The following is an 18300-nucleotide window of genomic DNA, read 5'->3' as shown; positions in this document are numbered from 1 at the left end:
ATTGTCTGCAGGATGCACAGATGAATGGGCCATGTCCGGAGGAGCACTGGTGTTGTCTGTCTTGTTTTCATTACATTGATTGTGTCTTTTCTGACTTCATCCCAAGTTTGAGTAGTTTTCAGGTAATGAGGGAGGCTGTTCCAGCTTTTGCAATCACTGTAATTGATTCTGGCTTTGCAGAAGAGGTATTTAAAGAGTAATGGTAGTATTTAGTAGTCATTTGTATTTCATTTCATCCTCAGTTGAAACTGTTGTTGAATTAATAAATATAACACTCTCTATGTTGCTTCTCTAGCATATCAGGTGTAGTCTTTTAAATCCTTGTAGAATGTGCATGCTAAAGAAATCACATTAATGTGGATTCCACATTAACTGTACTTAGAAAAGTACAGTTTCTGGCATCCCTGCAGTATCTTTTATGTGACCATATTTTCTTTATTAATCAGAGCTGAAAGGTTTGTACATGTGTTCTGTGGATAAAACTCTGTCCTACAAAAATAGAGCAGTGATTTAGGAACTCGGTATTTCCCTTGAGGTGGGTCATTTTCTTTTAAACTTTCTGCACAGCCAAGACTTGAAAGCAGCCCTTCAGAAAAGTGTAAATATCAATATAGGTAGGTTGCAAGCCAGTTCTAGTTCTGCTGTAAATATTGTAATTGCAAACCTTTGAATGGCATGTGTCCGCTTAGTGTGGAACAAGAGGAATAGAGCTGCATCTCAAAGCCTGTGATCTGCTTGAAAGTAAACGATCCTCAGCGCAGAGACCATAAAGCAGTTTTAGGAATGCCTTTAGAGGACAGTGCACAAGCTCTGAGTTGGGTGACTATTAGGGAAAAAAAAGGTGTGTTCTGAGACAAGACTTCTGCATGCATCTTCAGGGAGACAGTTGTAATCAAACCTTTCTATGCCCACAGAGCAGGGCAAGGGGAGAGGCCCAGAGGCAATCCAAAGTTGACTCCACCAATCTTGACATTCTCTGGTAAGCAGCAACAAAAGGAGACTAGACCATGACCTAGAGTGCTGGTGCCTGTGCTGCAACAAGAAAGACTGTAAAATCCATTGCCTTGGATTGTAAATTGAGGCATTTTAAGCATGAACAACTCACTGCCTACCAACTGCTTAGGTCAAGCTTAGGGTGCTTTACTTCCTTAAGGTAATGATTGCGTAACAGCACTGATGTATTCCCCTGTGAAATGCAGTGTTGCTGCTTGCCATAATCAGTGTTGGATGATGTGTCAAACCCCTTGATTCAAACAATATTCAGGGTGTAATTAGCATTGTCTGCAATGTTCTAGTATTAGCTGTCATAAGAAATATCACTGAACATCTTACCTGTGCTAAAATCTTATTCACATGCTTCAGACCTCCCCCCCAACACTTATGTTGACTGTAGAAGAAAAGTTTTTTTAACAAGTAATGCATGTTTGCATATATGTGTACATATCACAAGTACACAGACATGGTTGATGCTGCACTTTTTAACTTCTCTGTGCATTTTTTGTACATTCTCTACTGTTTAGTTTGTTTCAATGCAACTTACTGAGAAACTAAACACTGCATCTCCTTTGTTGGGTTTTTATAGTATTTTTGCATTTTTATTTGAAAGCTGTGGGAGGCTATATAGAGTCTTTGTCATGCATATGAGCACATTATGCAGGCTTACTTTATTCTATCTCCATGAGTCTTGTTTTAAGTTTTTTCTGTCTTCTGCTTTTTATGCTAAATGTGTGATGCTTTTGTTTTGATTTTGTGGACAGATGACTCCCAAATTCTTGAGACCCTTCATGATGCCTCTTGTCATTATGAATACTTATATCAATGTGCATTTTTAGAAGCATTTACTATTCTATCAGCATATCGGATATCAGATACATCACTATGTATCAGCACAAAATTTGCTTGAAATACTCTTGGAGAGTATGCACAATGTTTTGTTTATGTTGCTACAGTGGATTTTCATTCTTATTTAATTAACCAATTTTATTGCAACAATAATACTGTGTTCTTCAAATGTTTGGTGCAGATGCTTTTGTCTTAGTATTTTTCAAGGGTATATTGTCCAACAAACTTAATTTTTTTCTGTTTTAAATTGATTTTCAGAGTAATTCTTAGGTATCTGTCATATTGTAAAGATACTTGTTTGATTCTGAGGGAAACAGTGGGAATGACCTGAGACAATTTCTTAGGACCCATAATGACAGTGAAGTTTTGGTTTAGCCTGACCTCTGCTGGGTAAGTCTTGGACTTGGCTCTTCCTCACTATCCCAACACAGCACTGCTCTTCTTTTGTATTGTCAGTGACCTGTCGATGACCAGCAATTCAAGTCTTGACTCTACAAGCACAGAGACTTCACCTAAATTCAGGTGCCTGATGTGTACCTGAGGAGAAATTGCACTTCTATTCTTATCATAATTACTCATTTTTTATTGCACTTGGGTACCTGTTGTGTTGGGCGCATAAAATAAAGGACTGTAAATGCTGTGAAGCCTTAAACTGTATGTCCTGAAAGAGATAAGATGCAAAAGAGATGGAGGTGCAAAATATATGAAGAATAAAATATTCTCCTATATTTTATACTGCCAGTAAATTCTGCCAGTGAAATAATAGTGCAGCAAAGAAGAATCCAGATTATTAACTATTATGTGCAAGAGAAACCTCGCTTTGGAATTTGGGTAGTGTGGAATAAATCATCCTTTGGGAGCTTTTATTTAGTCTTTTTTGCAGCAGAGCCATTAGCTTCCCAATCCCTGTGTGGAACAGCTGAGTTAAAACCAATTTCTATAAATGATACATACATTGAATTGATTTTTGTTTTGAAACTATCAACAAGGTAAAAAGAGATAGGAATAATTCTTAACCCTCAATCATTCAACCGTTGTCTGATAATGAGAACCTGTGTGTGCATGTGTGTGCGTTAGGGAGTGTGTGCATATAAATGGAGAAAACTGTTGGTAAAATAGAGCCTGTCCACTCTGAAATGAATAGTCCTGTCAGCAGCGAGGATGTAGGATGTTGTTTAGCGTCTAGGTCACCTCTTTCTAGTGATTTGATATTAATTCCTGTTTTCCCTAGACATTGGGAGAGCAATGGGCATTGCCTATCTGCCTCCCAATCATTGTGGCTACCAGAATCGCCAGAATGGTCCTACCACAGCTGCAGGTGAAGTTCCTCATGAAGTCTGCAAGGCAAGACTTGGTAATGTTTGCCTGAGGGTTGTTCAAGACAAAGCTGGTTTACAGACCTGATACCTGTCATCACTAAGGATGGGAAAAGGGGAAAAATGGAAATGCGGGGTACCATATTCTCACATCTCAGTTTGACTTGACTGAACAGTGCTGTAAGGGAAATGGTGTGCATTTGCTGTTGTGGCACATGTTCAATATGGGTCACTGTGCTGGGTGGTGGGGATGTAAGTGATACTTGTTTTATGAGGTATTATGGAACTTTGAGAACTTGTTAAAAGCTATGACTATAGCTTGCTAATCTTTTTTTTCCTGAGAACTAACACCTCGAGACTGTGAAAGAAGCTTGATTTGTTAACAAGTTAAAACACTGGAAGGGAAAAAAAAAACCTAATTCTAGCTGCTTGTACTCAGTTGTATTTTTCTTTAAATCTAAAGTAGAGTAAGGGATGTCTTAGTGCATGGGGAAATAGGGCTTCTAATTTCTAACTAAGCTTATATTCCTTGTCTGGAGGTATAAGTTCTACTATGAAGTGAATGGGGTTCGTGGAAATAAAGTGTAATACCTGTTTGTGTATTCTTAGGAGACATTATGCCTGTATAAAAAGCAATAGAGATTGGTAACCCATGGAGGCAACCACTGGAAACTTAATTTACCTCTCAGGTAGATTACATGCCTAGACTGGGAGAGATTAACAGGATGATATTAACAGGATGTTGAGCTGATTGCTGACTCAGAGCTGGTTCTCTTTCTTTCTTAACTTTGAACCTTAATTACACCCTGATAGTGGACCAAGAAAGAAAAATAAAATATAAAAACACCTTCAAAACAATCCTGCAGCCCCCAAAGCTCACCCACCCCCTCCAAACCAACAAACAAAAACCTGAAAATTACCAAACCTCCAACTGCCAGAAAAGTTTTTGAGAATCAGCTTTGGATAGTGGGTTGTGGGAATGAAGTGAAGGTGCTGCTGCCTGGGAGGAATTACAACTTCTGCTGTAAACTGGGCAGAAATTCTTCCTCTCTACACCACCAGGTTATCCTGTGATTAAAACTGCTGAGCAGCAATTGGAGGCTGTGGTTTCCACCCTGCTCCCAGTCCTGCATTTTCCAGGCCAGCAGTGGAGGCCTGTATCCAAACAGATGCTTAGAAAATGTGTTCAGGATGCCTATTTAGCAGTGGTTTACATGTGCCATCCACAATGGGCCATCCCTTCATTCCCACAGCCAGCTGAAGAGTTTGTTAATTCTGTCTCTTTGGTCTGGGTAGCCAAGGGTGCTGATGCTTGTTTGCTTGTAGGTCTGCCCTAGTCATAGCTTCTGTTTGCTTTGAAGGAAAATAATTTTTCCCGACACCTCCCCCTTAAAAATCCAGGGCTTCATAATGCACGGTATCAACGTGTACTGGAAACCTGCTCAGGATAGGTCTCTCTCTCACCTTTTACTTTAAAGCTTTTGTTCATTTGCCTTTTAGCCTAAATTTTAAAAATTGCATCCATTTCCGTAAAGCTGTATATGTTTTTTCTCTCATTAGTTTAAAAACTGTCTCTATTTTTTCTTCATAACTGTTTAGATCCCTTCCTGCTCCATCTCCACCCCTGCTTCATTCATTTTCCATCTCATTCTGGAAGAGCATTTCCCTTTATTATATCATGTGTGCTCTTGTGTGCTCTTTTGCTGTCCCCTATCACTATCAGCCCTCTCCTCATCTTTTCAGGCAGGATAGAGCACACTTCTAGTTACCTGTACTTTTTATCTTATTTCTGAATCTTAAGCAAAGCTTTTCTGATCTCTCTGTGTGTTCTGGAGCAGAACATGCCAGGATCGGGATGGGGTGAGGCTGAAACTAAAATCACAGAAGCAATGATTGAGAGTCATCTTGAAAGTAAAAAGTTAACTTTGTGATTCATTATCTTCTTTACAAGAGCTGGAAGGTTCTTTCCATGTTTGTACATTTAAAGTGCTTGCATTTTGAATGAGCTCAGGAGATGATTTGAAGATGCAAGGTGCTGGGATGAGAGTTTCAAATGCATTGTTCAAGCACATTTATGAGCATTGGAGTCTGGCATTTGTCACATCAAAACATTTAAATTGTTCTCTGGTTTTTTGGTTTTGTTGGGTTTTGCTTTGGTTTTTTTCCTCTTTTGAAAGGGGTGTAGGGGGTTAGTCAGAGAATAGGGATAATGGCTTTAACAAACGGAAATAGTTTGTATGAATAATTCCTGAAGCAGGTCCTTATTCAAACATTATTAGAAATACATTTTAAATCACTTTCACCCATATATTATTATGTACATCTTTTGAGTTTATAATAGAAAGTGGCACAAAATCAACTCTCAATATAAGGAATTCTCTTTCTGAAGAGATTGCATGGCAGCATCTGGGGTATTCCTGAAAGATCATAATTTTATTTTCTTTTTTTTTTTCCCTCTTTTTTTTTCTTTTCACATGCTCAGAGTTTACCGGGATTATTGTGGCAGCTTTCTATAAAAGTACAAAATCCACTTAGATAAAACAGTGGTTCAGGATGGAGTTGCTAGCTAAAATCCTTTTCTGCTTCTGAAAGTTTATCTGTGTCTCAATTTACTGCACTTTCAGAAAGTTGGTGCTACTTTTTAATGGACATTTTATTTTTTTCAGCTAATAGCTGGTTAATGAATAGCCCTGACTGTTGCAAAGTTACAAGAATGATGCATCCAATACAAGAGAGGCATTTGGAACATGGGGACATTTCCAGTGGTATGTCTGCCTTGTTTTGTGAGACGCTATTTAACATTAAATTGACATTTAAAACAGCTGGTGTTAGGTGCTTCACTTTGTGAGGGGCAGGAATTATGTCATAGGACTTGTCTCTTTTACATCTTGGTAATAGATAATGCATAGCAAATAATGCTATTAAGGATCTGGGCTCCAATAAGAGGCAGTAGAAAGACTTGCAGATAATCTACTCTTGTCAGCAGAACTCAGGCATAAGATCACAGAAATGAGAGAAAAATGTCTGAATGTTGTGTTCAAGTTTCAAGAGCCTGTCCACCAGTTGGATCCTCTTTTCACAATGCTTGTTTATAATTGCTATTTGGTATGTTCACAAGCAGTGAGAATATGACAGTTTTTCATGGGCTTTGAGCATTGATGAGCTTTAAGACAAAACCACAGCAGATCTTTAAAACAGTTTGGGAACTTTGGCCATGCAGCAACAAAAACTTGTTTTCCCAGGATATATTTGTATACTTTAGAAATGGGTGATACAGAATGCCTTGCTTAGTATGATTTGTTCATACCAGAAAGGTTACCCTCTCGGGTCGCTTGAACATCAAAGTAGGAACAAACTGAGACCTGGCAGTCCCTTCCAACCTAAATGCTTGGTTAGGTGCTCCAAATCTTAATCCCAGGAGCAAATTGTCTTCTGCTCCCAAGACTTCCGCCTCTTTCACTGAAGCTGGTTAATCTGCAGCATTGTACTGGGTCCAGCCTGACCTGAAAAACCCTGCTAGCTTCACATTCTTCCAGCAGCAAGCCTGTGCGGCTAAGCTTGTCAGTGTCCCTCGGAGCCGATAAGCAACTTGAAAGGTGGGGAGGATGAAATCATGCTCTAGACAACATTGCTATTCTGGTTCCTTTGCTTGTGGCATGATGTTATCGCTTCAGAATCAAGTTGGAAATTAAAAAAAAAAAAATTTCAAAGCAGTCGTGCTGCCCTTCAGGGGTTTGTCTCAATGCTTGCTCCTTTGTAGCCTGTTTTCCAAGTATTCAGATGCTTTTCCAGGTAACGTCCTTCCCACAGCTGCCTTCTGGTAGGGGCCTGATTCTGAAGATAGATGCACTTGGGGTCTTTGAGTCCCACCTCTTGCAACTGCTGCAGGTGACCATTAAACATTTCCATAAGTAGTCAATTTTTAAACCAGATTTTGTCCCCACTGTTCTCTTAAAATTACTGCCATTACTCACTGCTGTTATGGCTAGCAGTCTTGGTCTCAGTTCCAGTCTGGATTTCCTGTTTGCTGAAACTGCTGTTTTCTGGGTGACGTATGGCGAGTGTCTCCCCCAGTGCTGGCTGACTTGGATCCTTACCTTTTGTTCTACCTAAATGCATATCTCAGCTTAAAGAGTAGTAAACTTCTGTGGTGCAAAATTAGGTACTTTTTAAGGTTTACATTTTAGCTTAGAAGAAGGATTGTTGAGATGGTCACATTAGATGCCGAGTAAGTTTTTGGAGAGACTCTGTTCTATAGTATATCAGCTGTTTCCTTTTGGTTTCTTTTCAGTTTGTTTTCTCTGTGTTTGTGATGAACAAGATCTCTGTGTCAGACTTAAAATATTCCTGCTTTCTTCTTGTAACATTTCTTCAAGCTTTTTTTTTCCTTCTTGCATGCATGAAGTACTTAATGTCCTCCATCTGCATGAAAATGTTTTGTATATAATTCTAAAAGCTCCCTTAGGACTGTAGACTTTTTTAAATGAAGCAATTTAAACATTTTCCACACAAATGGGCACTTGGGGCAGATGTCATTATAAAAATCATAAGGATATTTGTTAGATATTTTCACAGTTTATTGTTGGGGTTTTGTTTGTTTTTTTTTTTCCTTTCAAGACCTGCCTCTCCCAGTCACAGTAGAAATTGCAAGTCAGAGAGAGTCAGCATGATTTATGTTACTGAAAGAGCAGTAAGGCATTTGTAAGGCTGGGAAGGCAGACATTAATAAGGAGGAGAAACAATAGACAGTCTTCTCTGCTTCAGTCAACATGGTGCAGGTGTTGAGGCTGATGTAATGCTGTTTCTGCTTTCGTACTCTGAGTTGTACATACATATTTATAAACACATGCAAGTCAATCAAGACTTGTGTTCACAAGATAAATCAATAAAACACAGATTGAGATACAGAGCAAGGGAAAAACTCTTCAATCCAGCTCAGACTAAACGAGAGTTTTCATTTTAAACTAATGTGTTAAGATTCTCAAATTTCACATGAGGAAATACATGATACTTGATATTTTTTAAGGACATATGTTGAAACTTGTTTTGTAAAATTTGAAGCTTGCATACAGTTGACTAGTAGGTAGAGGCTCTATTTTGTAGAGGTTTTGGGATTCTAAGGAAATTGTTTTTTGATTTGAAACAGACCTCCAAAGTAGACAGATTTCATGTGGAAGAAAATCCAAAACCCCGTATATTTAGATCACATAGAGCACTTAATTCCAGCAGGATCAGACTGGTTTGTTTCAAATTTGACTGTTTAAATATTTTAAATATTGCTCTACCTAATGCAGTCTTTTAGAGCAACCTAATTTGAAGGGAGAGAAAGAAACAGTTTTGCAGGAATGCCATAACAGGAAGTTCTGACATTTGTCAAAATATTTCTCCCTCTTTCTAAAATTAATATGTAAAAAAGTATGGTTTTCTAATAAATTTTAATATCAGTGGAATTGTATTCTACACAGTAGGACGTCTGCCATTCTTTGAGACTATGTCATTTGTGTTCTGGGGAGATATTGCAGCAGTGCATGGAGAAATGCAGGATCCTTCCTGTGTTCTGCATGTTACTTTCCACTAGAATGGTCAATATCTGATGTCTAATAGACCATATTCCTTGGGAAGCTCAGTTATTGCAAAGAATGGTTTTTACCAGATCTTTGGAACTACTGATGAAAATGGATACATCTGTCTCTGTAAGAACAGCACTATTTTTAAACATATTCTTGGAATGTGTGCTTGCTACTTACATCCTTGTTTATTCCAGCTGCATGTCTTTACTTTGTTTAAGTCTTGATGGTCTGTCAGATATGATAAACAAAGCTTGATTTTGCAAAACTTGCCCTTTGTAGTTGAAACCAGTGCTGATAGATCTGAATCTGGATGCCATGAAAATGAATGGAATTTAGCAAGCCTTTTTAAAGCCCTTTGAAAATTCAGCTGTCACATGGACCCGCTGTCAGGATGGTGTCTGCGTCAGTCATTTTAGTGGTGAGTGGCCATTTTACCATGCAGTTTTGTGATAACTGAGCAGTTCCTACCTGTAACTGCTACCTCCCAAAGCAGGAGGTCCTGCTTCTCCACTGCCTGTGGCAGACTGCCTCCTATTTTGCTCTGAGGCAGGATCTCCTCTGTCTTTAACAGGTCACCCAGTCAGAGTTTGGCATACATTTTTTTTTTTTTTTTTTTGGCAAGAGTAGCCTCCTGCTAGGTTAGCTCCCTAAACTAACTCATGAGAGCAGATCAAGCATAAATGTGGGCTGTCCTGGATGAGGACAGCAATGGATGGTCTTTAGGTTGGGTAGCTCTGTTGTGCAGTTAGGCATCTATGATGAATACACAGACAAATGATGACTTGTCTGTGCAAGGACTTTCATTTTCCTGTGAACAAAGGAGAAGTACCACAGAATACCACCAGCATGGTGATAAATTCCTCAGGCCATCTGAAGTAGCAATTATGATACCCAACACTATTTTCTTGTCAGGTTCTAGCACAGATGAGTACATAATTTCCATCATACATCTGATGTGAGTGTTTCAAGAATTGGTATGTTTGGTCTTTTTATTTCCTGTTTAACCCTATGACTCTCTTATAAATGAAAGATTTCTGGCATGGGAGATACCATTTTGAATGAACTATTCAATAAGGTTTTCTAGAGACTTAAATTTCAAAATAAATGAAGTCTGAAGGGGCCAAACATATGGCATGTACTAGGAGCTGTATAGGCAGGCCAGAGCTCTCTCTGACCTGGTCAGCTCTGTTAATGTGAGCTGAGTAACTGCTTAACCACAGTGTTCAATACAGACCACAAAAACTATGTGAATGGCCAGTGAGCTTTCCCACATGGGCAGCATGAATCTGATGTAGATACCTTTCTCTTAGTTCCTGTCACAGCACTGAATGCAACACAAATGTCTTGAGTAGCTTTCCAACATCTTGACCATCCCTTCCTTTTGAATCAAAGCTGTTTTCCTGCAGGGGTTAGTAGTGTGGAGTGTGCTAGGTCTGTCCTGGAGCTTTTCCTGGTGGTTGGAAGAATCCAAGTCTGCTGTTTGAGAAACTCCCAGAGTTCTTACTAGTAAGTGTAGGGTCTCAAATTTGGTTCTTGCGGTAACTAATTTGCTTGATGATCATTGGTTCAGTTCAGGTTGACATTTTTAAACCAGCATCTGAGAGGAGTAAGATGTTGGAACAAATTGAGTGCCTAGTCTAGTTAATCTTTGCCATAATCTTTCCTGTTAGCAGTGAAGGAGAAAAGAGCAAAAACACCTGTAAGCTTACAGCTTCAGAGTTTTAGTATCTCAGCAAATCCTGTATATGGAGGTAGTAATTAGATAATTCCAGGGTTTCAGTTAACAGAAACTATGTGGAGAAAACTAAGGGATTCTTTACTTTTAAGTACTGCAGAAATATGTGAGCATCAGATTCTTTTGTTATTTTCTTGAAATGCAAACAAGATATGCCAATAGAAATCATGGCTATTGATTATAGCTAATATTCATGGCACATATTCTATGGATGGTACAATTTGGTTGAGCAGTTGCTAGTTCAGCTGTAAGCTATTGTCAGTCAGCTTGTCTTCCCTAGTTGATTGCCAAATTCTTCCTCCTGTACTTGAGGGAAAAGGGAATCATAAATGTTTTAATAACTGAAGGTAGGTGATTGGTCCCAAAGTCATACACCAAAACTGATAAATTATTTTGAGACTTTTTTTTTTCAAAGGAACTTTAATAATAGCAGTAATTGAGGAGTATGTTAAGCTGAAGCTTGCAAGGAGGAAGTGATTGTATTGCTTCCATGGCCTCAGAGATAACCATTGTATCTGAAATATGTTGGCTCTGTCTGAGCTTGGCTGTGAAGTCCTTCAGGACTGCCAGTCTTCTAGATCTTGTACAATGCCAGACAGAGCTGTTGTCATCCACTAAAGAAGCAGTTCCTCATATTTGACTTGTAGAGAAAGCAATGGATGTCAGTGACATTAGTGAAGGAAATACCATTGCCAGCATGCAAAGGTCTTGGAGATTATTGACAAACAGAGAAGCCAAAGCAATATTATGTGAAATTGATGTATAGGCTAGACAGAATATGGTCATATGGCTTTTGAAAACAATTTTGCACTGTCTTCGCTTGTAGCTTCTATGCTGAGTATTGGCCTGGGATTTCCTTTATGCCAGAGGTTGCATGATCATAGGAATCACATGCTCTTGCTCTTCTATACTGCCTGGCATGGGGAAATTTGATTTACAGAGGAGTTGGTTGGTTGGTTGTTTGTTTGTTTTTTTTCCCCCACTCAGCTCTTCATTTATTATGAAAGGGCAGTGCCAGTGGTCTTGTGAATACTGTTTGTGCATTTCCAGAGTGTAGTTGCAGGGTGAGGGAGATCCTAGCACTTGTGCTGCCATCAAGTAGTTCTCAGTCTTGCTTGGAGGGATTGGCAATTGCCTTTCAAAATTGGTATTACTCTGCTGAGTTACCTTCTTGATCTTTTTAATCTATTGTTCAAGTGGAAAGTTTCTGTTTAGTTCACCTTATCTCCAGTAGTGGTTTGTATGTCAAAGTTTGGAATTAAAGCATTTGTACTTTAATGTGTGCATTAAAGCACAAATTGTGCATCTTCCTTAAGTACTAGAAACAATGGATAAGCTTATAAAGAGAGGAATAATGAAATTCAGGCTGAATGAGTGGTTAATTGGCTCCTAGTCTGATCTCAGGTCCCTCTGTGCCTGAGTGCTGAAGGAGGACGAGGTTATGGTGCTGATTCTTGACCACAGCACACTGCAAACACCTCCTGTGTCCCAAACACTGAATTACTGTGACTGTAATACTGCTTCAGTTTCTTCTAAATATTCATCAGCTAGGTGTGGTTAGACTGTGTATGTTGCTGATGCCTGAGGACCATGCGATGGTAAATGAGATAAAAACCAAGATGCACATTTGTGAAGAAAGTCCTCAGCCCAGGTTCAGAGCAAAGTTCAAATTCATCCTCAGGATCCACAGGAGGCACCTATTGTTACCCTGTGATTTGCCTTCATAAACTAATTCTCCTGCTTGCTTTTGATGGAACCAAGGGAGATGGACAATGTGGTTTGATTTAGCTTTCAATTTGCTCTATAGCTGTGGTTTTTAGCATGTGTGCTGATCACTGTTTGGAAAAACCATATTTTGGTCATAGAACCTTCTGTATCCATTAAAAATAGAGGTAGTGGGTCTTTCTAGACTTCTTGTGCAAAAATGTTTCCATTATGCTTGCCCTTTTAGACAATAACTTCTTTCTAAATATGGGTGGCTAATCAGCTGAAGTTTTTGCACAAGTTCAGATGCTACTCAATAGCAGCCAGAGAGGAGCATTTTGGTGTTGGTCCTTTGACCCCCTTAAACGCTAAAAACAGAACAGCAAAAACCTTGGATCAATCATGAAGCTATGTTGAATTGAAAAGTTGCAGAAAATACTTGATGGGTGTTCTGAAGTACTTTTGAAGTGGGAGATGGATTTAGTCTGTTCAGATTTATTTCTGTCATCAGCGGCACACATCCCATCACAACACTTCCCTCAGGGAGGCAAAGGTGTTTTCGTTCCTGTAGTGCTTTTTTGGAGTACCAACCCCAGGGTTTCTTGGGAGGACAGTGTTTGTAGATTAATGGGATGGAAATCTGCTTTACCATCATGTAAAATCAACAACCTCGAACAAAAACACAAAGCCCCCCGACCTGCAGGCCAAATAAACCAATCAACAAAACCCCCCTTCTGTTTCTATTCCTGAGTTCTCCCTTTCCGGGATTTTGGCCGTTCCTGAAGCAGCAGCAGCACACAGGGGTGCATGTCCTGTGGGAGTTGCTCATGCATCCAAAATGGCTGGGGCGTGGGCGGCCTTTGTAGAAGAGAACACTGTGCTGGGTTTTGGTTGAAAATGTCGTGCAAAGGTGGGAGCAACGTCCCGTCTTCCGACTAGGCGCATATTGCTTTTTCTCCCTGTTTCGGGGACCCTAAGGCGATGTCAGCTTTCCGTGCTGGGTTCGGGATGGGAGGTGTGGGGACCGGGCCCCGCGTTGCCACGGCGGGGGGCGGGCGGCGGCGCCTCGGCGCTGCCTGAGGTGCCGCGTCCCGGTACCCGGGAGCCGGGCCGGGCCGGGCCGGGCCGGGCGGTCCTTCCCCATTTGGCTCGGTTGCCCGCCTTGCTGCGCGTTAAAAGCTTGGGCAGCAGCGCGGGGCGGCGGGAGGCCCCGCTGCTCTCCCGCCCCGCCGACGGGCGGGCTGTGCTTCCCCCGGGAGGCGCGGGTGGTGCTGGCCCGGGTGCTCGGCATCGGCTTGGGCCGGCGGGGCTCAGCGGGCCCGCAGCGAGTGGCGCTGCTGGTAGCGGCCGAGCGTCTCCGCAGCGTTCCGGGCGCTCGTGTCTCACGGCACGGCTCGGCCCGGCCGCTCCCCACTGCCCTAGAAAGCTGCAGAGCTCAGTGGCGAAGCGAGTAAGTCTGGTCTATCTAAGCGCTTCCTTTGAGGTTCTTTATTGCTAGTGCTGAAGGGCAAAAGAAACAACGTTTTTAAATAGGTTGCAAAATTTCAAAGCCTATTTACAACATCGTGAAACATCTCGTCAGTCCGTCTGTGTTGTTTTTTCTCAACGTTTTTAGTAGTTGTCCTACTGCAAAATAAAAATATAAATTTTCCAGGCTGGTGGGTGAGACTCCAGGTGAAGCCTTCATCAGCTGCTGCAAATCTGTCTAATATTTTCTTCCAGTTCTAGAACGGAAATTGGTATTAGTGCCTACACTCATAGTACTGGAAGTATCTCCTAACACCTCCTGTAGGGCCTTAGTAAAGAATCTTCCTGAAGTTACAAGATCCTCTCACACTGTACAATTGATTGTACTGATTGCATCACAGGTCAGACTGAAAATTACAAGCCAGTCTCTTTTAGGATTTTTAGATCTTAATTTTAAATTCTGGGACAGTCCCTGAGGGATAAATTATGCATACATAGTACACCTGATGTGTTGGACCTGCTGCACATGTGAGATAGGACTATATGCATATAGTAGCTAGTTTCCAGACATCAGGCAGCCTGAGTTTCCAGGCATCTAGAAAAGTGGGTAATTACTTCAAAAATATGGGAAAAGTCTGCATCTGTAAGCATGCATTTGCCATAGGATTTCTGTGAATAATCTGATAAGTCTGTTGTGATCTGGTATCTCCCTTCCTTTTATCCCTCCTTCCCCCAGCAGATATTTCCAGACTTCCTTTTCTATTTTTTTTTCTAGTCGCTTTCTGAAACTTATTACTAGCTTTGAATGCTTGTGAATAAACTAACCAGCAGACCCTTGAGGAGAGTGGTCTGACTGATGTCTACACTTGCAAAATCAAATGACTGAGGAGTCCAAAGGTACGAAAGTTGTTTCCAAATTCATCTCCCATATAATAGCTCAGGTGGTAGCCTGCAGATCATTCCATTATTTAGGAGCTGTTAATGAAAGCAGTACCTTATTTTACACTATTATCAAAAAAAGGATGTATGCCAGACAAAGACAATTTACAACCCATTTATTTTCAGCATTCTCTTAATGCCCATTATTTGGAGTAAAACCCATCTCCTGACAGACCAGCTTCTTAGTTCCCTTAATCCCGCAACAAAGTGATAATCCTTTATTTGTGACCTCATAGGCTGTTGCCGCAGAGAATGCTGTGATATCAGAAAGCCAATGCTGTGACTTCACTCTTGGTGGAAGCCATAGTTGAAGATGACTCACCCTGGAGGCCTGGGGGGCAGTTAATAATCTTTTGGTATTCTGCAAGTGCTTCCTAAGGAGCAGTATCTGGCAAACAGAATTGCATAATATCTGTCTACCTAGGTGATGAATGAGATGATTAGAGGCTGCGTGTGAACGGAAAATACGTGGTGATTATGTTTTCAAGGTAATTTTTGCCCTTGAAGGAAGTTATGTCATAAGGAAGAAAACTGTCACTGGGTAGCTACGCTAGGTTTTTGTATCCTCAATCTCCAAAGATATGAAGAATACCAGAATTATACTCTCTAAAAGCAAGAACCCTGCATACCTCTTAAGAATATGATTTTGTAACCTGAAAACTTTTATTGGAAACAATAGTTACATCAAAACTTCTATCAAAAGATGTTTGTCAGGAGCAAGGCAAAAGAATGTAAATGACATCCAAACCACTATGCCCTCAAGTAGACTTTTAGGCTCTTGTTTGTAAACTGAAATGTGAAGGATATGGGTCCAAGACTTCCCGGTATTTCCAGATATCTTACATACCTGGATTCTTTTTACATTTGAGTTTGAGCTTCTGTGCCATGTTCCAGAGATGAGTGCGTAAAATTAGGCTTCTCAGTAAGTCTTGATGTAAGAAATACTGGTAGTACAGTAGCATTCAATGGAGATAAAGGTTGAAACTCAGGCTGCGACTATTAGAAACAACATATGGCAACAGAAGCCATATGCGCCTCTAAATACTTGCGACTCTAAGTGTCAGTGGTTATGTACTCTTGAAGACTGAAGCTATCAGAGCCCAGAAAAAAAATACTAGTAGAAAGTTAATTCATTTGTTTAAACATTTAGTTTTTGAATGCATCATGATCATATGATTGAACAACAGGAAGACATATGCTTGCCTGTAAAAAAATTAGTATTTTATTTTTACTATTGTTTATTTAATTTTTAACTTTCACCCTTTTATGCATGATACGAAAGGCCATGCAGATGAATTTAGCAGGATTGTGCATGTACTACCAACCCCACTGATAAAACTTCTGGAAGTTGTGCAAGCTAAATCAGGTTAAACAAAACACTCTTACTCCAGAATAAATGGCTATTTGCATAGGTATAGTTACACCAAGATAGTTCTGACAGTAAATTAGTCTTTAGAACAAAGCCCTGAGGTGAGTTTCCATCTTATCCCTGTTACACAGATGTTCTCCAAATTATGTTCTGAGCATGTATCAAACTGGATACTGCATAACAAATCCATGTTGGAATAACTCATTTAAATGCAGTACCAGAAATGAAATACTACTTTTTAAAGCAAAAATTCACATGCACTATGCATAGGCTTTGCAGACCATGCATGACACACTTTGGGTAGCCTTATATTTTCAAGTTCTTGTGGTTTACACCAACTTTGTATGAAACTACACATGCATGTGTGTTTTTAAGAGCTGCTCATAAAGCAGCAGAACATTTCTAATGACAGTATTGGTGATGACATGCTGAACTGCTTTCACGTGTTTCTGTTCAAACTGCCCAAACCATCAACATACTCCTTTAGTGATGTTGTGTGTCTTATTAGCATGCACACTACTAATTTACTCTCAACTTTCTTTACTGTCCCATAAGCTCCCACCCTTCCCCTAGCTTTGATCTTTCATCATAAAAGCTTAGAAGCAGCCTTTTGGATATGAAGATAAATGTTCCTTTTTAGCTATTCTGCCTGTTCCAGAAACTGGGAAGAGAGGAGGGCTCTTTCCAAGGCAGTGTAGTAATATGTAGGTAACCTTGGCAGGATCTTGGTGCTTGCTGGGGATGCTGCCTTTGCTGGGTCGTTGACACCTGGGCTCAGGCTTGGGTCTGCAGCACAAGATATATTTGTTTTTTCGGGCTTTTAATTGAGACTTTGAGTGAAGGCTTTCACTGAATCCTTTGTGTGGAGGTGGTGAAGGTCAGCCCAGAAAACAAAACAAAGGCAAGCACCACTTGATGCAAAGCACATGCAGATCAGCTGTCACAAAACAACTGACCTTTGTTCACTTATTTCTTCAGTGATACATGCAGCCATTCCCACTTTGCTTATTCCAGCAATTCTGTAGATCCTTATTTTTTCTCCAGCCTTCCTATGGCTGGAGGTACTAATTTTATTTCGTAGCATTTGGTTATTATTTCTGCTTCCATTTAGCTGTGCTAAGCATTTAGATTGTTTTAACAAGTCTTTCAGAAGTAACATCTCAGATGCTGCACTGCCTGCTTTAAGAATCAAACAAAACCCAGCTCTTTCCTCACATTTGCTTTTAACCTTTCCCGTGTTCTCTCTTATATTGTTTCTTGTTTTTCTCTCTTTCTTCTGCTGCTGCTAATGCAGTCTTTATAGCCTAGGTTTTTCTTTAGGTAGCCTCTATATAAACTCTTTAAAGCTTGTAGTTATTCAGATGGGAAGAGCAGCAGGGGTTTCAAAAAGTGCATTCAGAATTACTTGCATCCCCTGTAGAAGTATCTGGTCTCTGCCGCAGTTCCAGCCTCACAAAGTGGGTGGCCAGGTGAGAGAGGGGCATGTACCATCCCCTTCACCATGTGCAGTGCCATGTTTACTGATAATCAGAAATGCTTTTGCAGTAGAGAGCCTTCTCAAGCTCTGATTCTGACCAAAACATTTTTTTACCTAAGTAGAAGGTGCCCTCAGGCCCGTAAGATCTGGGTGAGTTAAAGTAGTGCCTGTGGAGATTGCTTGTTGAAAGAATATGGTGGTAACTATAAGGCCTTTTTTCTTATGACCAGGAGTAAGGAATTACAACATGGTGATAAGATGTAAGGAATTACTTACTTTGTTGTTTTAATGTGTGTTAGAAAATTACTATCTTGCTAGAGCATAAAATGTTGTAATTCAGAGTTTGAGTTTATATATCCTCTGTTATTTGATTTCAACATTTTTTGATGCATTACTTTTTTCTCACTGTGTCCTGTGATTACTTGTGAAATCTATTAAAGAAGTTATCTTGATTCCCCTTTTGCTAGTCTTTTGGTTTAGTTCAGTTGAAGGTGAGATCATCATCATCAGCTCCTGAGATCATCTCAGGGATCTAGCCTTGATATCCCAGTTTAGGTCTCTCTATACTGACTAAGAGGGCAAAGAGACAACTATTTTTATGTGCTCTCATCTTTCAGAAAAATGGGTCATAGCGACACTCAGGGAGCACAAGAACTCCACGCTCTAGTGCTTTATAAATGCTTGGTGAAAGTCCAAAAGAGAAGTCTTGTCAAGCTCAGTTTAGTATACAGAGGAGAAAAAAGAAGGATGGCCACTTCTGGACCCTGTAAATGGTTAGTGGTGCTTTGTGCAGCACAGATCAATACCAAATGTGTGGTGTTTAATAGCTATATGAAAAATCTGAAGGATAGAATGGGTAATGAAGTGGTAACCCTGTCTGT

General features: G+C 40.2%; 1 protein-coding gene across 12 annotated transcripts in view; it reads left to right on the top strand.

The window, feature by feature from the left end:
• STOX2 (storkhead box 2) overlaps positions 1-18300 on the top strand; it is a 142372-nt gene that overhangs the window by 91474 nt on the left and 32598 nt on the right. For 3 of the 12 annotated variants that reach the window (XM_021544263.3, XM_077782896.1, XM_021544011.3), the window contains exon 2: positions 5825-5923. The exons of 7 other annotated variants lie outside the window; for them this stretch is intronic. In XM_021544263.3, coding sequence (XP_021399938.1) covers positions 5839-5923 — 85 coding nt within the window. In that variant the 5' untranslated portion in view covers positions 5825-5838. Of the gene's footprint in view, positions 1-3068; positions 3197-5824; positions 5924-9121; positions 9147-18300 lie in introns of those variants that run through there. 2 more of the 12 variants (XM_021544093.2, XM_077782900.1) reach the window with 2 other exon arrangements.

Source organism: Lonchura striata, chromosome 4 (genome assembly GCF_046129695.1).
Source record: "Lonchura striata isolate bLonStr1 chromosome 4, bLonStr1.mat, whole genome shotgun sequence".
NCBI lineage: Eukaryota > Metazoa > Chordata > Aves > Passeriformes > Estrildidae > Lonchura > Lonchura striata.
The sequence above is the reverse complement of the archived record's forward strand: the minus strand, read 5'-3'. Positions and strand labels throughout refer to the sequence as shown.